This window comes from Ambystoma mexicanum, chromosome 3q, assembly GCF_040938575.1.
Source record: "Ambystoma mexicanum isolate Mex_15411 chromosome 3q, UKY_AmexF1_1, whole genome shotgun sequence".
In the NCBI taxonomy this organism is placed as follows: domain Eukaryota; kingdom Metazoa; phylum Chordata; class Amphibia; order Caudata; family Ambystomatidae; genus Ambystoma; species Ambystoma mexicanum.
The window spans coordinates 170233472-170257174 of record NC_090926.1 but is presented as its reverse complement, the minus strand read 5'-3'; the positions used below and the strand labels follow the sequence as shown (position 1 = coordinate 170257174).

The 23703-nt window shown below is 42.0% G+C and overlaps 1 protein-coding gene across 7 annotated transcripts in view; it reads left to right on the top strand.

Moving 5' to 3' along the window:
* The window catches only part of SCN8A (sodium voltage-gated channel alpha subunit 8), a 1610732-nt gene that overhangs the window by 528723 nt on the left and 1058306 nt on the right, over positions 1 to 23703 (top strand). For all 7 annotated transcript variants that reach the window (XM_069653414.1, XM_069653412.1, XM_069653417.1 and 4 more), the window contains exon 8: positions 2771 to 2834. In XM_069653414.1, the coding sequence (XP_069509515.1) occupies positions 2771 to 2834 (64 nt within the window). The remainder of the gene's footprint in view (positions 1 to 2770; positions 2835 to 23703) is intronic.

Below are 23703 nucleotides of genomic sequence, written 5' to 3'. Positions count from 1 at the left end.
TACAATGTATTAATTTCCCTGCTGCCATATATTTCTAGTCAGGCTGTGGTCTACACCAGGACTTCGGCACCTGAGGTGCGTTAGTCACTGCATCCCAAACTGCTTGTGGGTTTGCGGTCAGACTCTATATTACCTGTACATTTCACGCATATCATGTATTCATAGCATACTTTTCCTGGGGCTGATTTTCTAATATCACTACTTATATACAATGGAAGTATTGGGTACCGTCCCTCATCCACCAGGAGATTCCCTTTTGGGGGACAATATATCTTCGCATGCAGTGGTGACAGCAGTACCCTGGATAAGGGAACTGGGGAGGGTGCACATGGGGATTCTCAATGTACGACTTCCAGGGGTTGCATCACATAGTGGCTTTCCCTGGTTCTTCAGATCCCCAATTCCCCTCATGGTCCCTCCATAGGGCACTTTTTCAGAAAGGCTAAAGCTATACTGCATACACATTCCTTCTCTATCTAAATGATCAGAATTTCACAGCAATCGCGAACAGTTTATCAGTGCCTACTCAGGAAGGACTTTACATTATTTTAGTTTCAAATGGCCATTAACATTTTATCTGGATAGATCCAAATCTTTCAGTAAATTAGGCACGCTTTACTTCTTATGGTGATACCGACAGCAGACATTTTTGCGATGCTTGCTAACCCCAAATGCATGAAGTTCACCACACTGTTCCCCCACGGGGATTTGCTATGGGAAGCTTTCTCAATAGGCTTGAACAAGTATGTTTAGGCTTTTGTCCCCATTACTGTTGGTGGTATTTGTAGTCCGTATATTGAAGACCTCTAATACAAGATGATCCTGAAACCCCCAATGTAGCTGACCGTTTTCGTACTCATCTCCCGTTCCGCTTAGAGTGCACTCTGTGCTAAATGCGACAAATTGAGGGGCAGCCCTTCATTACAATCTGGCCTCCTTCACCTGAATAGCATGGTTTCTGATGTGCTAGAGTATGGACATCTACATTTGCTACCGCAGTGCCTCAATATTTTGGCAGGCTCTACCAATACGGCTTAATTTGGCAAATGGAAGAGCTTTTATATCTGCACTAGAACATCGAGACAAACCTGTTTGCCTGCCTGCCTGCCTCAAGATATCGTACAATACCTTCTGTATCTGGCTGAATCAAATCTGTAGTATTCAATTAGAATTTACATGGCAGCAATGTCAAGGTACAAAAATAAATGAGCAGGACAATCCCCATCTGTTAATGAAAGCTTTCTTGAGGGGTTTGGGCTTCCAGTGAAGCAACCATTTCTGGCTTGGGAGTTGAACATGTTTTTTTATGGTCCTATTTGTGCCCTTCGAACCAATCCATTGGGCCATCACTGAAATGTGCCACTTGGACCACAGTTTTCTTGGTTGTTTATAAATGTGGTATGTAGGATGAGCAAGAGTCTGCATTTGAGCCATACATCAAATTCCACATGAATCAAGTTACTCTTTACACATACTCCTAAAGATAGTTTCACATTACCACATAAACTGCTGCTTTTTCTTCAAGGACCCTTCTACAACAGTAGCGTGATCAATGGTCTTAGAAAAGATTCTTAGTGCAAGGCTCATGTATACTAATATGAGCTTATAAACATGATTTTATATTAATTAATTGTTGTATTTGTAATATTGTGATTATTAGTTGATATCGTGATGTAACTCACTTCATGTTTTATATTTTTATTGGTATATCATTTTTGGGAATGTTCTATGAACTATACACATAGCATATTAACGATATATTCAAGAAAATATTTATTCATATAGGAAAATGTATTTACATTTTTACACAAGGGAATCCCACTTCAAAGACAGAATATTCAATAAAAAATGTAATCTATAAAAGATATGAATGCTTGAGCATTATGCTAACCGGTAAGTAACATTTGATTTACTCACTGCATGGACTGTTCTTTTAGTTACTAGTCCTAACTTGCCCCAAAACCTGTCCTGCCTTCTCCTCTGGAAAACTCTAATGGTGCTTCCCAGAGAGATGTTAGACTGAGGAAAGAAAACCAATGGTAATTGGATAGGATGTGCCATGTGCTTGTCCGCATGCATGGGTGTTGGCTTCTCTTTGTGTACTTTGCTGTGCTCAGCAAAGTGTTCTCCAGGACTGATGCCACTCTCAGAACTAGTCACTATAGAAAATAATGTTGACTGTTTACATGCATACACTCCCAATGGCCTTAAGATTACAGCACATCCATTGTTCCTATTACCTTAAACAGACAGGATAATGAGGCTGGTACTTTACTACTTTTACTAAACCATCTCAATTGTATCCTACGAACAGTTCAAGATCCTATGGAACAGTGCATTCATTTACATTTTCCTTAGATTAGGAGATTGAGAAATGTCAATTGTTTTTCGCTCTGGCTCTTTCATCCTTTTCACAGGAGGTAAAAGTTCTTTGGTAGGGAAGGGTAGCTTTTACGCATGTACACAAATGGTGCTTCTTTGCATTTTTATCGTATGATCCCCATTATGTAAAATCTACTGTTAAAAAAATTGTATACTTGGGTAAAATGATAGCTCGTTCAGCAATACAATTATTCATGTTAATTGATGAGGGTGAATTCGTTTTAATTCTTTGCCCCTTTTTAAACTGTGATATGTTATGGCATGAATAATAATGTGTTTTAAATAACTTAGTCTACCTTTGAAATTAAAGTCATTCTGAAAGTGGAGATTTTAGTTCTCTGTAATCACCTGAAATGTACTTTTCATTTTTCCAACATGTGCTGTTCAGCTAATTTCTATTACCTCCATGGAGCGTTGGATCCCTTATTGTGTGGAAACAGCTCAGATGCTGGGTAGGTGTGCCTCTTGGTATCTTTTGCTTATGTTGAGCATGTATGGTTATTGATATTGATATTTCTAACTAATATCACTTAAAATAGTTTTGTGTTCATGATGACATGACTTTTCATTATTAATTTAATTAATTTGCCTTTCACATAAATTGGTGATGTAAATTGAAACTAGTAATACTAATAAGTCTGTGGATGCTACTCTGACAAAGGAAACTCCAGAATGGGTGAACATTGAAGTGCACCCTTGTAGCAACTGAACACTATGAAAACCTTACTAGTTTCTACAAGCTGGGAAACTTTATTATATGGGAAATGTCCAGGCCACATGGAAGATATGTTGCTAAATTATTAAATAGATTTTTCTCTGAATCCTATTTCTAAATTGCAGATTCGCTTCAGAAACCATTTGAAATCAATCTGTAATGGAAAGTGAAAGATCTGAGAAACTCACATTGGAATGGTCTTTTCTTAAATAAGATGCAAACACAATGTTTACAACAGGGCTAATTTAGCATTTGCAGGGAGTTTGAAATCATATACTTTTGCATCACTGTAGTGGGGACATTTCAGAAGTCTTTTAAATTAGTTGCCGACGTCTAGTATGAAACCTCTGAAAGTTTCATAGATGATTATATGTTTACTCCCTAAAACTTAAATCCTTGTGAGGAAGCATGTTGACTGAGAATGTGATGAGGCTCTGAAGGCACAGGATTTATTCAGCATAGAGAAAGAAGGCCATAACTGAAATCTACCTTGAGACCACTGTGATGAATCTGATGAAGTCATCACTCTTTTCCCAGAGGTAGCCTCTCCCCATGTGGTCATGGGATGGCATCCGCTACCTGATCCTAACCCTGAGGGCGGCTATATGAGGGACGACCACATGGGGGGAGGTGACCCTCAAAGGGATAACATGGCATCATCAAACAAAGCCACCTTTCTCTTTTAGGGATGTTCCTTCCATACCTCAAGCTTTTATGACTTATTGTAAACGCTCCCTCCCACTCCCTACCCAATCTACTAATAATCTCTTCCAGTATCATGTAAAAAGAAAACCTGGAAGGGCTCCACTTTTTTAAAAAAAAATGAGAATACTGTGTGGAGGAAGCTAAAGGGAGCAATGAAGATCCATGAGACTGATAAGTGCAGAACATGCTCTAGTGTTCGCAAGCATTTGACCGGTGCCGAAATCAGATCGAGGGACTACTGAGCCGCTGGAGAGAAGTCTGTGGAGCCAACCTGCTCTAGGGGAAGGCAGAAGGAGGAAGGCAGTAAGAAACGGTTTGTCACGCTGAGACCACACCAGAAGAGAAAGGCAAGTCTGGTTGGGGCTGGCAGGAACTGGAAAGCAGTACTTCAGCCGCCTGAGCACAGAAAAAGTCTCAGTAACCACATGGGAACCGTGAAGGAAGTGGAGACCGGCGAGTGAAGCCGGTGAGCCTGCAAACTAGAGGCGGAGCACCGAAATGCAGAGAGAACTGGAAAACGCTACAGGAAACTGGAGAGTCCTAAGGAAGGAGATTGGGATACCAGGGTGCTTCAGCAACGTTGGTGAAGATCGTTGAGACAGTGACTGGTAAATGAATATGCGGCACGATTTTGCTGAAAAGGAATGAATGGAAATGCGTATAAGAAGAATACAAGTTTTACAAGTGTGTAAAAGGGGGGAAGCGAAGCCTGATAGGTCCAGGGGTGAGAGAATGATAACCCCTCACCTCGTGAACTTTGTGAAACCATAACAGTTGCAAGTGGATAAAAAAAGACTCCACTGGAATGCTGAACCTTATCCATTGGGAACTTTTTGTAGGAGTATCTATATATTTAATTTGAACATGAACATTTGTGCACTGGACAGATCCTTAGTTTTTGCTTAAGGTACGAAAATACCTCTTGGAATAGGGACAGTGGGCATTTTCCAAACCTTTTTTCATTTGAATAAAAGTTTATAATCACAATCATTAGCTCTCTTTGTCCTGGCTCCTCACACCACATAAAACCCTACTTTGTCTTTATTTGACCCCAGCAACATTTTTACAGTTTGGTGTGTTTGAAAGATTTGCTGGAGAAGTAATGGCAATGTTTGGTATTCTTTTCATATGTTTATGGAATGTTCCACTGTTAGGTACTGATAGTCTGAATTTTTCATTGAATTTACATAGTTTGCTTCATTAATTAGCTAATTCACAAATCATTCAACTGAACCCTAACTACCCCTCTCCTGAACTCCTGCAGCCTCTGTTTAAGACCCCTGCTCCTCTACTTGTAACTTCTTGGTGAGTCCTCGATGGTCAGTTCATTGTTGCGCTCCAGCTATTTTCGTACTTCATAAATCCCACACATACAACTAAATCTGTCAGTGACCAAAGAGTGAAACTGTTTTGAAATATGATATGCATAGTTGTGGAAAATTGGATACAAGGAATGTTAAACATGTCCAGCTGTCTCATTGCTAGTAGGCAATAGGCTTCCCAGCAATATTGCTCCTATATACTTGCCCACCCGAGAATTTGACTTCTTGAAGTCCAAAACCAATCAGATGTTGTCAATATTTTCTCCACTTCCTCCTGAATCACAGGTCAGCAAGCTTCCAGAAACCAATAGGGTCCATTGGCCTCCTTAAGAGGTTGCCGGTAACCCACCGGTGCTACCGGCGGGTTGGCGCCAAACCAGTAACACGGTTTCCACAGCCTTGGATCCTGGTGCCACTGGGACATTACAAGTCCTGGCGGCCCGGGATAACTGGCGACGGAAAGTGTAGGACTCCATAGGACTGGGGACGCTGAAGCACCAGCACTGTTGCGAACGGTGCCAGGGCTTCCATGATAACTCTGCCTACCAGGGCCGTTGCGCCCAGCAGGTCAGACCTGCCGGGTGCAACGGCCCAGGAAGGCAGTGTTGGAGTGTGGCGGTCCAGAAAGGGTGCCATTTCAGGACCGTCGCACTTGAAATGAGGCCCCATGTCTTTATCTATTGGGTATTTATAATGCACCTATACAGCAAATGGTGTTTGAAGGCGCCACAAGACAAAAGCGGGAGGAAAAGAAGGATGAAGAATAACAAAAAACGGTCCTACTGGCCTTGTAACTTTCGGATCATGCAAGTGCAGTAACGAGAGGTGCAGATTTGTGGAGAGTGGGGAGTGGGGAGAACCAGTCAGAGCAGAATGTGTTAATGCTAAAATGGGAATGGAAAAGTGGAGAGCATGCAAATGATTGGGGAACGGGGGGTAGGAAGCGGGGAGGGGAGAGGATACCTGGGCTAGGCAAGTGCTACGGGAGGCCAGGTGGACAGGTGCTAGGGGAAAGCCAGGAGTGCAGGGAATATGGGTCCACATGCAAAGTGCAAGGATGGGGCTGGATTTGGCTACATAGGGGTGTAGGCGCCACCAGGCTCGTACAGGGGGAGGGAGCCCAGTAGGGCAAGTGCAGGTGTGATGGGGGGTCAGGGGAGAACAAAGTGCTGGGGTACACTGTGCGAGAAGGGCCTGGTGCCCTGTATGACTCAAAAGGAACCGGAGAGCCAGGCAAAATGCAGAGGGGTACATCAACAGGGGAGGGGGAGAGGGAAGGAAGAAGAGAAAAGGAGGGTCTTGAGAAGCTTCCGGAACTTAAGGAGGTCCGTCTCAAGCCTGAGAGGGGCAGGTAGACCATTCCGGAGGGAAGCTGCTGCGGAGGAGAGAGATCAACCCCCACTCTCTGCTTGGAAAAGCATCTGGTCTGTAGAGAGTTGGAGCTAGAAGACCGAAGAGCTCTAGCAGGGAGGTATTTAGGGGGAGAGAGTTGGAGGTAGCAGGATCCCAGGCCCCAGATCGCCTTGTGACAGATGCACAGGGTTTTTGAACTTGATCCTCGCAATATCTGGGAGCCAGTGGAGACATTTTAGGGCTGAAGAGATGCAGTCCCTGGGCTTGAGGCCAAGGATAAATCTCACAGTCCTAGTCTGGATTAGTTGAATAGGGCAAAGGGAGGTTTTATGCAGATTGAGGAAGAGGCTGCTGCAGTAGTCCAGCATAGAGAGGACCAGAGCGCTGGAGACGATGAGTGTCTGGGGAAAGGGGAGGAGAGGAGAGAGACGAGTCAAAGTTGACACCAATGTTTTTTGCCTCACAAGAGGGCGAGGGGAGGGAGCACTTGGAGGGTGACAGAGAGTAGGAGGGAAGGAGGGAGCATGTTGTAGACATCGTTTGGATTTCTTCCATCCTCCAACAGAGCTATTCAGTTGTAAGCTTAAGGACTCTTCCCGATTGCTAACAAGACCTCTGCTAACAGCGCATCTTAGAACCACCCATCTTTATCAACCTTTCTTAAAAGAAGTTTCAAGGTCTTGTACCTCTCAAACACCCATTTGGTCTTGGGATGGAATAGGGAGTTTTGGAGGGTTTTACTCTTTAAAAGAGCTTTCGTATCATGTAGTCTCATTGCAAGTTGGGCGGTAGCCCTTAAATGCGGCGGTAACGCTAGAAAAGCTGCATTTAAGGGCTGGCCCTATTATGGGTTGGGCATAAAGTCTGGAGATTTATCCCCAGATTTTTGCTGGGTAATAACCGCCCAACTGCTAATCGTGATCCGGTGCTAATAGCGCTGGGCCAAGTAGTGGTAGAGCTATTTGCGCTGGCGGTATCCCGGCATTGTTACCGCCGGGATACCTCCAGGCTCGTGATGAGGCCCCATGTTCTGAGGAAAGCGCACTCTGGTGAAGTATAATATAAATGTTTCAAATGTTCTCAATTGACTTGGCCCACAGTGGAAACACTTCTGGCTTATGAATATCATAATCTAAAGCAATCCGGACTTAACCTAATCCACTCTTGACTTGTTTGTGGGGTCTTTTATCCATGGCATTCTTTTAAAAGGTGCTTAATTGGTCCACTGGTTGAAAAGGTGCCTTTGGAATATCATTGTTGTTGGTCTTCTGACAAATGTTGTAATATTTTTGTAGACTTCCGACCAGGGGAATTCACTCAAGGTGTGTTCTTGTGGCCTTGGCCATCACCAATTACAATTGGCATTGTGCCAAACCATAGAAGATGTTTGAATAGTTTTAGAACCAGAAGGTGAAGGCAATGTGGTCAATCTCCTTTTAAACTTGTTTCCACTCTATAAAAAAAAAGTCATCTCCCTTCAGTGAAAACTGTTCAACAGGCCTTTTATATAAAGGCATTACTTTGTTCAAAGGCTTATTTTAAGAGTTTACCATCTTGTTAGGCCGTGGTGAAGACAAAGGCAGTTCCTGAATTCATGTGTATCGCTATGACCCATGTAATCGGAAGGAACTTTCTTTAGCCTTGTTGACTTATGGTGGTCATTGATGGCTGAAGAGTTTAAAACTAAAACCTAGATCCTCCCTTGTTTGTTCGAAGGAACTGCCTCCCCGTTCTGAATTTTGGTAGCATCTTATTGGCATACTTTACTTAAAACAGGACATGCCCAAAATTTAAGAGCACAATTTCCACAAACCCCCAGAAGGTCTTAATCTGTGACTAACTCATATGATAGTGAAGTTTAGAGCTAACCCCAACCAGGGTGCAATTTATAAAGAAGCCGGGAATAACCATCTTTAGATCCTTTCGAGCCAAAACATTAATTTTACATAATTAGTTGTAAGCGCTGTACAAATTCATACAACATGCTCCATCAAGCCTGCTCATTCTTTTGTGCTCATTATTGTATGTCTCTGCCGATTGTGTTGTAGAACTTGAACTTCTAACAGACAATGTTTCTCATGTCTGTCTTTCCCCGACTCGTCTCTGGGAACTTCTCTTTTCTGAACCATCATGCAGATTATCTTTTAATTTCATTTGTGTTTAGCTGTATGAACTTTTTCATTAAGTTCCAGCATGTAGCAATTCTTATTTTACAGTTTTTGTTGGACCTTAGGTACTTTCTCTACAAGTTCGAGCCAACAGTCTTTATCATTCCTTCACTTTTTCAGTGGACTCCAGAAGCTTTCTCTCCAGGCTCTGGCAACCCATCTACTTTAATAATGGGCTTAACCGGAGTTGGACCTTTAACTACTTTGCCCTGGTCTTCCCCTCAGTTCTTCCTTTTGATACTAGAAGGAATCCAAAAACCTTGCTCCACCATTGTTCCACCCTTGTTCCGTTTGCCTCATTCCCTCCTGCTCTCAGTTGGGTCAGTCTTATACACTTCCCATCCAGGACCACCTTCAGTGTATCTGTGTGATGCCAGAGTCTAGCATTCTTATTCCTTCTTGCTTTTTGCAGGCATGGTGTGATTGGCAGGAAGTGGGGTGGGCAAATGTATGGCTCCCCCTTTTCAGCATATGCTAGGGGCGTTCTGGTGTGGGCGGCACCGTCTGTCCCTTTTAAACTTTTGGAATTCAAAAGTGATGATGAAGGCAGGATGGTTCTATTGCATGAGTTATTGGAAGAAAAAGAGATATGCATCATCATTACGTACGCTCCCAATCATGATGCCACAGCATTTTTCATGTCACTCTGTTCTAGGCTTGCATTGTACAGCAACGCTCTGTGAATATGGGCAGGAGACTTCAACTGCATGCTTGACATGCTGGTAGATGGTTCTGATAGTATGTACCGGAGGCCTGCCAAGGCTTTAATCGCAATGATGTGGGACCTTGACCTGGTGGATACATAGAGATTGATACACGAGACTGATTGTGCATATTCTCACTATTTGGCCCCACACAGGGTACATACTCGCCTCAATAATTTTTTCAAGGGGCAGGAGATGCTGACTGAGTTTGCAGCGGCCACTTATAAAGCTAGAGTTCTCTCAGATCATGCCCCGCTGTTGGTTATGTGGCAGAGAAGAATCGGCCTCTTATCCCTATCTGGAGGTTATGGGCCGAAGCACTACAAGATGACGGGTTCAGAGAGTATATGGGGGAGGTGGTAAGCAATTATTTTGAACATAACGTGGGCAGCGTGGAGAGGGCTGGCACAGTGTGGGAGGCCTTCAAGACAATGATGGGTAAGATGGTGGGCCTCCGGAAGTAGCTGTTGGACTCCCTAGGTGACGCAGAAGCACAGGTTGAAGTGGCTGAGTGCAGGGATATGGAGCTGGGGGTGAAACCCTGGATCGGATCAGATTGAGGCAGCAGTGCCTATTGGACTGGCAGCGACTGGGTAATTTTGATTATGCCAAATGCACGCAGAGTGTAAATGGAGAGATGGATAAACTTGAGGGCTATTGGCTTGACTGTGTAGCAGGGAAGATAGGAGGGAATGATTAGCGCCATACAGAATAGTCAGGGGGTCAGTAATCAGCAGAGTGAGATAAACCAGGTGTTTTCGCACTACTATGAGTGCCTGTATACTTTGGGTGTGGAGACTGAGGGCTCCGACACAGGTGATGCATTTTTAATATCAATCTACCCAGCCTTCATATGGCACAGCGGTATATGTTGTATGCGCCCCTCACGGTGGAGGAGCTCCTGGTTGCTATATGCGCACTGCAGACAGGGAAAACCCCTGGGTCTGATGGAATACCTAGGGGGTCTTATAAAGAATTTTCTGATGCACTTGCCCCCTGACTTCCGATATATGAAGCCCGAGAAGCCGTCATTGGAATGCAGCTCTTATAGGCCCCTCTCTAGGGAAAACCAGGATTGCAAGATCCTTACGGCTGAGTTGGCTGATGGACTGAAGTGGGTGTTCTGTACCCTGATGCACACGGATCAGACTGGTTATGTCCCAGGTCGAAACACCTTGGAGAATCTCAGGAAATTGTACCACGACACTTTAGACATTTGGAGCTGGACTACGTGGTTGCATTCTTGGACGCTGTCAAAGCACTTGATTCTATTCGCTGGGACTAGTTATGAGACTCATCAGCAGTTTTGTGTGGGCATGAATTTTTTGATCTGGGTACGGTTGGTGTACACAGAACCAACGGCCAGGGTGCGCACAGGTAAGCAGATCTCCAATATTTGGGAGTTACAGAAAGGCACCAAGTAGGGCTGTCCGCTTTCCCTGATGCTCTTTATTCTTGCCGTGGAGCCACTTGCAGTGTTCCTTTGAGTCAAGTATGTGGACGCTGGCATTTACATTGAAGGGTGAGACACCTGGTCTCTTTATCTTGAAGAGAATCTTTAACACATACTAGATGTAATAGACAGGTTTGCATACATCTTGGGTATATTTGTTAATCCACACAAATCCTCTCTGTTCCTCTTGGCTGGACTTGCTGATATTCATCAGAGTCAGTTGCCCAACTTAGATCTGAAGTTGAAGATAGACACCTTCAGATACCTTGGGGTAACGTGTGGAGGGATTCTCGCACCTCCCATGAACACAACACACAGAGTGTCCTGGAAGGAGTGGTAATGTCTATGGTGTTCTGGAGGAAGCTCCCTCTGTCTGTGATTGGAAGGGCGGCAATCTTGATGATGGTAGTGCTCCCCCACCTGCTGTACCACCAACATCCCCAAGGCATTTTTCAGTAAACTCTGCACTGTTGTCAGTTTTTTTTGGGGTGGGAAGAGAAACAGGATTGCTCTGGGCATGCTACAGAAAAACAATGGAGATGGGCACGGGGGGCGGGGTTATCAGGCTGCCTCACTTTGGATTGTATTATTTGGCAGGGCAGCTCTAGTTTGTCTTGGGCTGGTTGGCTTATGAGTCTTCCCTGGATACGATTTTATTGCAGGCCTCTATAGAAAGTTAATTCCTGAAGGAGATCCTGTGGATATGTGAGTCTCAAATCAAGTATCTGTCCCACCTGCTGGCACTCGCTAAGACACTGGGACGCCGGAGCTAGCAACTAATGGGGATTGCTGACCCATACTCGGGCCTCCAGATAAGGTGCGTGTTAGGCAGAATCACATGCAGTACCCTTTGGGAACACTACACACAATTAAGACTACAAGTGTAAGTACAATTTCACCTTTGGTACAAGCCTGTACTACACAGTGGCTGAGCAGCCAGACTTATCTCAAGAGTAAAGTGAGCAGTGCAAGAGGTTACACAAAGGGGCAGCAATCGCAGTGGTTCAAACAAACACTTACTCAGGGTTTTTTGGTAAAAAGAATATACATTTATTTACACAATCAGTTGGAAAACATTCCACTAGTAAGAGCAGCTCAGTATCACAATCTAATATACTACAATACACAACCAATCAGTTTCTGAACAAGTTGAACTCCCCTGAAGTGGGAGCAAAATGGTACTTCAGATACTTTAAAAAGACAAGGTTAAAAGAATTAAAGCACAAATACTTTCAGATGTAGGGCAAATAGTTTCAGTTCACTACAACCAGCAATTCAATTCAATAGGCCTGGGCCAAAGTCAATGGTTCAGAGTCTTGGATAGGATAGCACAGTTCTGGTAGTAAACGGTTAAGTCTTTGCCACGGTTTTTATAAGTATTGGTCAGACAAAAAGTTATGTCGGTTTAGGGAAGGACAAGCCTTCAAAGTTGGGAAAGTTTCACAAACTTTCACCGCGGCAGAAAGGATTTCTTGACTGCACAGTACCTTTTAAATGAAGAAGAGCTGTAGCTCAGGCAATTTTTCCTGGCAGTTCATGCAGATCTCGCTGTTCCTGAGCTTCAGGCGTGGGACAAGAAGGAAGACGTTGGGAGGTTCCTGAACTGCCCAGGGAAGCTACAAGCTTGGGAAAATGTCAGTTTAAGGTGTGAGTGTCTTAAAGACCACAAACTGGTATCCTTCTCACTGGCTATCGGGTTTTCAACAGCACTCTGAAGAAAATTCGACCAGTATAGAGATGGTGTCCAGGTGACTCGCGAATTGGTTGCTCCTACCAAACTCAAGGGAAGAAGTTAACCTTGAAGGGCTTCTCTGTCGATAGTTTCCGGCAATTCGGGCCTGCAACAAGGATTCACCAGTGGACCAGGAGTTGCAGTAGTCAGTGGTCGACTCTGCTTTCCAAGTCCCAGAAGCCTGCTTTTAAACTGTTTCTCTCCATTAATTCCAGCCTAGCTGTCACTTACCCAGCAGGGTGGTTGTCCTTGCCGGACAGCCAGCCGGCCAATCACGTCAGAGTGCATTCAGGTCTCCTAGGAGACTAAGCACAGGGAGTTTCGGGCACCTCCCTCACAGCCTGTCCACCCCAGACACTCAGGCGCCAGAGGAGGGCACTGAAGCCCACCAAAGGCCAACAAACAAAGGGACCAATTCTGGTTTTGCATGCGGAGACAAACACTAGAAGGACCTTTCCAAAAAGAAAGGGTGAAAAAAGTTGATCGGAGTCTGTTTTTACAGATAGGTCTTGGGTGCCATATTGAAAAACATGGTTGCCCTGATTTTTAGTTTAGAGCACAGGGCAGTGCAAAGGTCATGTTAGTTGACAGAAACCAGAACACTGCTTTTGATTTTTATCTATGGACGTAATTGCATTCCATGGAGAAAAGCCTCTGAAACAGAATGCATTTCTCTGAAGCCTTTCAAAAAAGAAATTGCACACTATGATAAAAGGAATGGTTTCTTTCCATTCAGCTTCTGCTGTGTTGATGCTAATGGAGAAAACAGAAGCACTGTGCATATTTATTTTCCTAACATTTTAGGATTGTATAATTAATAAAATGGAAAACTAAGTTGCAATTGAGAATTAATCTTGTGTAACAAATTAGCTTTTTTCCCAGTGAAAGCAAACCAGTATTGCTCAATTGTATTTTTTTAGAGTTCCTGTGCTTTGTGCATAATCATGAGGAGGCAGATCATTTTTACACTTATAATTGAATTTACACTCTAAACAGTGTGTAAAATGTACGGTCTAGTTTACATCCATTCAACCTTGCAGTCAATGGGGTACATTCCTATGAATAGTCAGTGGCAGCAGAGTCTTTGCTCAAGGGTGAGTGATTGTCATCACACCAATCACAGGTGCTCTAGCCTCTCAAATCTTCAAGACTACAATTAAAACATCCAAACCCTTACTCTCCAGGAAGTGCAAAAAGCAGGTGTCCGATCAATTGGTCGACAACATTTGGTCGACGGGACAACTGGTCGACACCATTTGGTCGAATGCCAAATGGTCAATTTTTTTTTTTTTATTTATATGTGTTTTGTGGGTTTTAGTGTGGGGAAAAAAAAAAAGAAAAAAAAGGGGGTTGAGGGGGGGAGGGACCCCCCCCCCAAAAAAACCAAAAAAGGGCTAAAAAAAAAAAAAAAAAATTCGACCATTTGGCATTCGACCAAATGGTGTCGACCAGTTGTCCCGTCGACCAAATGTTTTCGACCAATTGACTGGTAACCGTGCAAGCACTGTTCAAAAACTAACAAATGAAAGTTACATTTGTAATTGAAATAGAAACTCTGCAAAACCTGTCCTGTGATAATGCAGATAGGTATTTAACTTTATGTAACGCTTCATACACGGTTTGCCCCAGTCGATACTCAGTTTACCGACCTCTGAAGGAAGTTAGCCAATAAGATAGCTCAGTCGTTTGAGCGCTTATTGCTGCGATCTGTGCGTGATCTGAAGGTTGCAGGTTCAAATCCGGGCAAGGCCAACTCAGCCTTTCATCCTTTCGAGGTCGATAAAGGAGTACCGACTTTGGTTTGGTGATAAAGCTGTTCTATGTACACTGCTTCGCCAAAAGCGCTATATAAATACCCATGAGATTAGATATGGAATTTAGCATGGAGTTCTTGCCTCTTTTCACTGTTGTATCATAACATTGGCATAATAAATAATAAAGGACCGGCTTACCATACCGAAAGGATGCTCTCCAAAAATAGCCACCTCAGCAATAGGCCACTCATTGTACACAGACGATTTGATCATCTTGGACATGACCCCGATTGGTCTGCAGAAAAAACTCGAAGCCCTGGAAATCTATGTCAAAGAAAACAAACAAGAAATAAATTCTGACAAATCAGAAATTTTAATAATCAAAGCACCAAGAACAAGAGTGGAAAAAGTCTTGATAACATCAATTGCAAAATAAATGGGAGCAATAATAAGCGCTGACTGGAACGACCGACCATGGCCAGAACACATACAACTGAAAATGAGTCAACTAATGGCACAAGCACTTTGTCTGAAATGAAAATTTGGCAAGTTCTCGATTCAACTGACAGTAGATTTCTACAATGCAAAAGTAATCCCGTCGATAGCTTATGCTGGAGACACTGCTCTCAGAATACCATGGGAAACCTGGGAAAAGGTTGAAGCCAAATTCTGAAGAAATCTACTGAGGCTTCCGCAATGTGTTCCAATGAACATAATTCGACACGAACTGGGTCTCTACTCTATGCAGGTCTCAATTATATGGAAAGCTTTGTCAACATTTAGAAAAACACTAATCAAAGACTGACCACCACAATATGCAATTCTAAAAGAAGAAAACAAAAAAGCTCCTTTCTGGCTACTGACTATCTGGAAAGAAAAATGTCAAGAGATTTTACAGAACTTGCACATATGAGAAGATACCTTACGCAACAACCCCGAGAGGGTGAAGACCGCGCTTCTTTGCGCAGACTGGGCCCAATCAGAAAGTGCCCGTGCTACCTCTAAATCTCACACCCTCTCAAAAAATCTTAGCTCAGCACCAAAAATTCTCCCAGGCTATCTGAAAAAGAGCATGAATCCTACTCATCGAGATTTAATTTTACGATTCAGATTGAACATCATAAGAACAAAAATAAATCTGAAAAAATACGGTATAGTAAATGACATCACTTGCCAGCTTTGCGAGCAGAAGGATGAATCTTTACAACATCTAGTAATGTACTGTCCTGAACTAAGATCAGCAAGAGACCTAATTTTACATCCAGTACTAACTCCGACATGTGGGCTAGACTCTGATTTGTGGTGGGCATCTTTATATGACAACCCAAATCAAAAGACCACGAGAGCACTCAGTATATTCCTACAATTAATGTTAACCAAATTGGAAAACAAACAAGTACCACTCCCATAAATGGACTAAGAAGTTACAATGGTGGAAGAAGTACAATATATGGATAATGTCAAAGTCGAGGCAAAACCAAAGAGGAAAAATACCAGATAAATAAAAAACCTCTTTGGAACTCCTTGGAGTGAACTGACATAGAAACAAAAGGAAGTTCCAGGGAGAAGGTTTGGCCTTGTAACTGTAACTGAGCCATAAAAAAATTATCCTTTTTTTTATTTTCATAAAACAAAAACTTGTATTTATTTACGCTATATGTTTAATAAAAAAAAAAATAACATTGGCATACCATTAGGTAGTAATAGCTCCAGGAAATGAGGACTTTCATTAAACATCAACAGACAATTCTGCTATCGAACCACAAAATACACAATGCAATTCATGTTTGCTATACTATGTAATTGGCTAGGTTTTTGTGTTTTCAACATTTAAATATATATATATATATATATATATATATATATATATATATATATATATATATATATATATATAGGAGAGATCTAATGGCCAGACGTTAGAGAAATAATGAAAGGTGTATTCTGTCACAATGCAGAAAGCTACAGCATATTAATGATTTCCATACAGTTATTGCACACGTCGGCTGGATGTCATATACATTTTACTCTTGCAAAGGAGAAACGTAGTTTTTACACTCTTGAAATCAGATTTACTCTCAAAGTAAAAAAAATAGGGAGTAAAATACTCCCACCTCAAAATCTCATCTGGAGCACTGCCATACTCCACCATATTCGCCTGGTGGGATTACTAGACGGCAGGTCCACTTTAGCTAAGGCGATCAGGAGGTATTGGGATGCCCGTTGGGTAGCAACAGTGGGACACTTGTTGCAGGAGCAGAGGGTGATGCAGTTTGAGTCCCTCGTGCAGTGCTTGGGCATACACAGTTTCAATTTCTAACGCAGGCAAGTTTTCTTAAAAAAATTGAAGCCAAGTGGCCAGGTTTTAGCGGGGGTATGGAGAGGGACCCGATATATGACCTGTCAGAAGGTGCCCACATGGTCTCCAGAATATATGAAGTTCTCTCAGAGAAACTGTTGAAAGTGTGTATGCAGTGGGAGGCAGATCTAGGGAGGACCTTCACTGATGCAGAATGGGCGTGTACCTTCATGTACACTAAGGAGGGTTTCCTGAATGCCAGATTAAAGATATTGCAGCTGAACATTACGCATAGAGCATATATGACCCTGCATAGAATATCACAGTTCCGAGTAGCGGAACAGAGGAAGTGCCCTAGATGTGGGAATGACGAGGCGGACTTTATGCATATGTTTTGGACCTGCCCTGTGATCCAAGTGTTTTGGAGACCTGTTGCGGATAGGGCTGCCAAGGGTGGGATTAAGATGCAAAATTTGCCTCGAAAAGCCTGCCTCTTAGGAATGTTTCCAAGGAGGAACATACATGGTGCACACCTCTCCAAGATGAAGTATCTAATTTGCGTACTGGCTAAGCGTAGGATTGTGATGGCCTGGAAGCTTAAGGAGGGACCTAGCATTGACGCCTGGTTGCGAGATCTGTACAGGTGGGTGATGGCCGAAACAGTGGTCTGACATGGGCGGTAAACATGGGTTTGAGAGAGGTGAGCAATGACGTGATTGCGTGGAACACCTTAACACAGGCACTGTTTGTTCCTTCGGATCATATGCCTTTGATCATGTTGATTGTGTGCGGTTATGCCCTAATGCACCCATGTATTCGACTGGTGAGTTGGTGTGCGAATTTTTTAAAAAAAGAAAAAGGGTAAATGGGGGATGTTGGACTGCAATTGCACAAGCAAGTTTTTGTTTCATCAGTTTTTTTCTTTGACCGCACCTGTTCTTCATGTCAGGGATATTTCTTCTTTTGAATGTATTATTTGTGATTGTAATCGAAAGTCACCATGTGCTTTATGTTTTAGAAAACGATAAGTGTTTGAAATAAAAGAGATGTAGTTTTTTCTTTTCTGTCCAAGTACCCCAACTTCTTAAAATGTTCTGAAGTTTAGACATCCATTTAGAATATGCCTGGGTTGACAACTTTGTTTCTGTTACAGATTGAAAGATTGAGTCTGCACCTTCAAAATCACAATTTGAAAAGTACAGCGGCAAAAAAAACATTTTGTATTTTTACAAAAATATGAAATGATGAACCATGGTTTAGCAAAAGAAAACCTCACCTAATGCTTCTAGGTTTCCCTCTGTGCCTTATCCCAAAATACTTAACCACAGATGTTACTTTATTGCACAGCACATCCCTGTTTGTGCTCATGCCACAAAGTAAGGGGGACAGAGGGTTTCACCCAATTTGAGAACTAGATAGCCAGAGAGGTTCATTGTGCCATAAAATGGTTGTATTTTTTACATGTACAAATGACGTTTTCAAAGGTACTTTATTATACTCTTGTAATAAATTGTAAGTTTCAGAATTGGTAGTATTTTTGTTTGACCTATTTAAAATGACGTATTCAAGGTTTAGTTTCTCACAGAAGCCTAGTTACGTATTAGTAGAACCTATATGCTGCAGTTTGTATCAAATACCGTTATTCTTACAACCAGATATGTACTATGTCCTGAATGCCAGGGAGTCAGTCAAAAACGTTATTCTGATCAAAAGAATTATCCATCAGTTATAAAAAAAGAAAAACAAATGCAACAATCAAAATCAATATAAATCAATACCAATAGAACAATAAAATACAAGGTTCATACAAATAACTCATAAATATTGAATATTAAAATCATTTGAATATCATATACAAAAATAAGCAGATTAGTTTGCAGAGTTCGTCAGGTCATTCCTCAATTAGTGTCCAAGCAACCAGTGGGCGGTTGACCAGTAATGAATAATCTTATGCTGGTTTGAGTAATCTAAAACCCAATTGGTTTAATAACAATTTGATGGTTTTCTTCCTATTGTTGGAATAAATCTGGCAGAAAAATAGAAAATGCGGGATGCCCTCCTTAACAACATGACAAAAAGGACAGCTTGGCTCATGTGCAGAAACAGTGTTGTGATCCACTGCCCATCCCAGCCCTCAGTGGTAAAAGATTCAATTGTGCCCTAGCAATCGAAAAAGTATTGTGACAATGTTTAGACCATACAAGGTATTGTGAGAGATTAGATGTCAAAATTACATGGGCACAATTCAAAACTTTTCCCAGCCCCGTTTATTCAGTAAATGTTAAATGTATGTTCTTAAGAATTACTAGAACGTTAATGATGGGAGTAATTATTGTATTGAAAATAAGGTCTAAAATATTAGCCAGAGCAAGGTGTTGATTAATGAATGAAAACCAAGGAATAAATAACATGCTTTATGATTAGGTGCGAAAAGGTTGCTCTGTTAGACCACATTCCAAACCAAGGTTTCACAGGTTTAGCTTTAACTCTTCTTCTAAATGGGCTAATCCCTAACTCACTGTGGACAGAGAATGTGGGGTAGAGCTCAGTAGGCCAAGCAATGATTTGAGAAAAACTTTTCTTTTCTTTGTAGGCTAGGCACCCGGGAGAGTCCCACAGGCCTACTCCATATTTTTTAATAGGTTTTACTTTTACAGAATAGACTTTCAGCATCACATCATGGGCTGACATTTAAATGAGCTGTCAGAACGTAATAGGGCTCCCAAAGTTTGTACCATTTTCATTTTTTGATTCGCTATTGGAGCTCCTCCATTCAACCTGGAGGTAAATGTGTTTCCCAAGTAATTGTTACATGAGCAAACCTTAAATAAGACATTCCCAGCTCTAAAAACGGCTAGTTTCAGTCACTTTCATCCAGATTGATAAGCCAGAATTGCTGATTTAGAAGCATTAGTTGACGTGTCTACGTTTCCCATAAAAGCAACGTTGGAATTAAGTGTTGTAGGGAGCGTGGAGTTTTTGCGGTGAGCACTCATATGCGTACGTTAGCATTGGTATAGACATACTACCCATCTGAGGAACGTCCACTTTGGAATCTACAAGATGGTTATGCAAGTTATTAATATACAGAGAAAATCACAAGGGCACGAGAATGCAGGTTTGCCGGGCACCAGTGCAAACCGAGACCCATTCTGCAGTGTGCATTTGGACCTGAACCTACACAAGCTTGTTAGTATGTGAAAAGGATAGTACATTTATTAGATCAGCCGAGCAGCCCATTGAATAATCTCTGCCATAACTTGTCCCTGTTGACTGTCGAATATTGATCGCAGATGCATGAAAGCTACTTTAATTGCTTCACGTTTAAGATATGTACTATTCAATATAATGGAATACAAATTCAATGCCTGTTCAACGGTGCCCAGACCTTCACAGAAAACCAATTAAGTGGCTGCTAGGAGGTTTTTGCTACTGACCCATTTTTATAATATAGAAACGACAGCCCTCCCAAAGATCTTGGATGACAAACCAAGTAAATATATGGGCCTGTAAGAGGTTGGTAGGTCTTTGCCCTTAGAGCAGATAACTGCATGTTTCAAAGACCCGGTTAAAGTGCCCACTGTAAGCATTGAGTTGAAACCAGATGTTAGATGTGGGGCCCAGAAATCTTCTAAACTCAAATCAACATGTATTACATCAGGACCCGGGCTACAATTTAAGGACTTGCTTTCTTAGTGCCACCTCAACCTCCGAATTAGTAAAGCTTACAGTGGCTCTTGGGGCCACTCTTGTTAAAGGTAAGAGTCAGAGGGAACACTAAGTAAGGGATGCCGACCTTTGGGTTTGGCATACAGGTTGGATGAAGTGGTTAATCATTCTGTGTCCTGAATGCTCGATAGCACTGTGTGAAATTGAGACTGGTATCTGGGACCATGGTTGAGCAGAAAAGTGAGTTTTTACTATTGGCTTCTCTGAATAGGTCGTCCCATGCTTAAACTTCCAGTGCAGATTTCCGGGTTACCACCGCCTTTTATATTCAGAACAAGCTTTCACAATCATTAAACGATTGGAGCCAGTGTCCTTCAGAGCTTTAACCAAGATGTTCTTAGCAAGATGACCATGTTCATCAAACTAGCATATAACATGTTTTTGTACCCTAGATTCTTTAAAAATAGGATGTAGAAATGGTCTGTCTTGTGCATGTATATTATTTCTTATTAGAACATTGATATGTATTAATTTGTGATGGGTGCTTTAATCTGGTCCCATCTAATTTGCCTATGGCATGGCATGAAGGTACTGGCCAAGTGGGATAAATGGACTGAGTTTGAGTGGGTTAAAGGCCAGCTGACGTATAGCACAGTGGTGTAATTATCACTGTAAAGTTCCGTTATGACTTTCATTTTCACGATGGATTTCCATCTGTATGATGACATACAAAAATAGTCAATTGCTGAGCAACCCTGATGGCTTCTAAAAGTAAGACCACTAGAGCAGTTGGAAGTAAATCTTGCATTAACCAATCGCAAACCCCATTTAATTAACCAAATGGACAATGTTAACCCTCCACGTTGGTCCGGGGGTCCACCATAAATGGGGAGCTAACGTTATGGGACATATCCTCAGTGCTGTCAAACAGAAATCTGTCCGGGCCATTGCCAATTTTGACATTCAAATCACCTCCTAGTACAAACCATGATGATCCTATCATGCCATCTGCTGCAAAGCCCTCTATTGCACTTTTGAGCTTGGTTAGTGGTGAGGATTCGACTTATGTTGGCTATAATAGAAATTAATAAGAAGCAATTAATCCCCTTTTGATTTATTTATAATATCAATATATTGAGTCATTAGCGATTAGCTTTATAGCAACTGAAAGTGAGTATTTCACTAGGGTGGGCAGACCCCTGATGGGTGATTCATTCTTTTGAAATGAATACCCCTGGCCGATTCTTTGTTTGTAATATCAATATATATTGAGTAATTAGCAATTTTGCTTTATCGAGTGAGAGTTTTTTACTAGGGTGGCCAGACCCCCAATGGATGACCCCTGCTGTTGATCCTGTTGTCAAAAATTGGTGTCTGAAAAATGCATCAATAAATTGGCCCAGATTTCCCAGAGTAAGTTGTTATCTTGTTATATTTCAGCATGATCTAATTTAGCTATATTCCAAAATTGAAAGAATAGGGGGAGATGTGCCAGGCCATTGGGTTTATTAACAAGTCTTTAAGTTAGATTAGTCTATGGTTGTGTACACAAGTAACTAACACATAAACCAGGTGTAGGTAGCTCGTCAGCTGAGGATAAAGTGGGGGCGGGGGGTCAACAATAGTGCAATTAGCATTTTGTTGCAGACTGTTGGAACAACCAGTTGGACTACCTAGAGACAAAACATCCAGGCAGGTGGTAAGAGCTGGGTCAAGACTACCATTGACACAAAGTGAACCTATTTCTTCTGCCATGGATAATGCTGCATAGCGATTTTCTGTTAGGACTGGGTCCAATGTGCTAGGACTAACCACACAACAAAATAAGGCCAATCGGGTACTCCGATTCTTTCAAAAACCCAAAGTCAATTTTTACCACATAATAGAAAGAATCATTCTGATTATCTGGTGCTGAAGAGGCGTCTGTACAGCAGTGACCAGGGAAATACTTTATCCCACTGGGCAAAACATGGCGCAAGAGTGTGCCACTAAATGCACATTCACCTAATAATTCGCCTGGGCTGGACTAAAAGATGCCACACAGTGATACCAAAAAATTATTACAAAATACCAGACCTTTACTAAAATCATCTTCCTCCCGCACATTTTGGAAGCAGCAAGTCCTGAAGAAGGCAGTTCAATAGATTAGGACAGGCAAAACTAGTCTCCTATCAAAGGGTTATTATTAATAAAACTCAGATACCATAAAATAATTGACCAGCTTTTGACATTACAACAATATTTTTAAACAAACATTTATTTTCATTTTAATTTTTTAAGGACACAGAAGAAGGAATAATAAAGGATCTATTTTCCTTCTTGGTCCATATATATTTTTCCATTTCAATCATATGTTTCTTTGGGTAATGACCACAAAGGGAGTATGGATTTGTACAGATGGTGCTTAGAAAAGTAGATTCAGCTTCCTTCTATCCACTTTTCCCAGATGGGCAGCACAACACTGCATGCTAGGGAAAATGTGCATCTGTGAGGGAAAGAATCGTTATTTCTATAGGGCAAGAGACAGTGACCCAATCAATCAATAAGACATCTGCTATTTCTGGCTAAAATGTGTGGGTGGTTATTTGGAATACCCTGTACAGAGGCCAACAATGAAAGAGTGAAGTCATAAGAATGACTGGATTCCTGCTGTCAGAAAGTCATGGTGCTCAGAGAGAGACACAGACACAAGGATAAAAGTTTTGAAAACAATGGGGTTTGGAGAATGCCTAACTGGTCCTATTTCTGAATGGGAGTAGTCTCGACCATGAAAATAACGAAAAAAAGAATAGGCCAAAAGTCTGCCTGTCAAAATTAAAGATCTGTATGTGTGAAACCTATGCTTGCCCTCACATTCTAACTTAACAATGTGTAGAGTATTGGATAAAGTATAAAAACAGTTCCCTAAAAGGCAGTTCAACAGTTTTCTTAGTCGGCACAGTTTGTGTACTTCTCTCAGGCTTTCCGTGCCTGATTCAATGCTCTCTAATATAACACAGCTCTACTTTAACAATGTTCCTGGGTGCATCTTTCCGGCTCCCCTGACCGGAGGTTATACCCTCTTTACTTTCAACTCTTTAGTATTTCACATTACAATATTTTATCATCTTGATACACAGGGTTTCCTTCCCCAATCTTCATGCTTTCCTCTGGCGGCTTATGTCGAAGACTTTCGAAACAGCACAGGTTTACGTATTCCCATACCTGACCATTCTGACACTGTTGCATTATGGTTGTTGTATTTCTTATACTCTGTTACTCTTTCCTCAAACATGCCTTCTAGCACAAGTTGCACTTCCTTGTCTCTGTCTCAAGCATGCTCCTTAGCACCCTTTTAATCTTTTTCTCAAACATGCCTTCTAGCCAGAGGTGTTGCTAGGTCTGGAAAAGATCTGGGGCTACGCTAATTATGGGACTGTCTGGACTGGGGGCTAGCTAGCCTTTTTG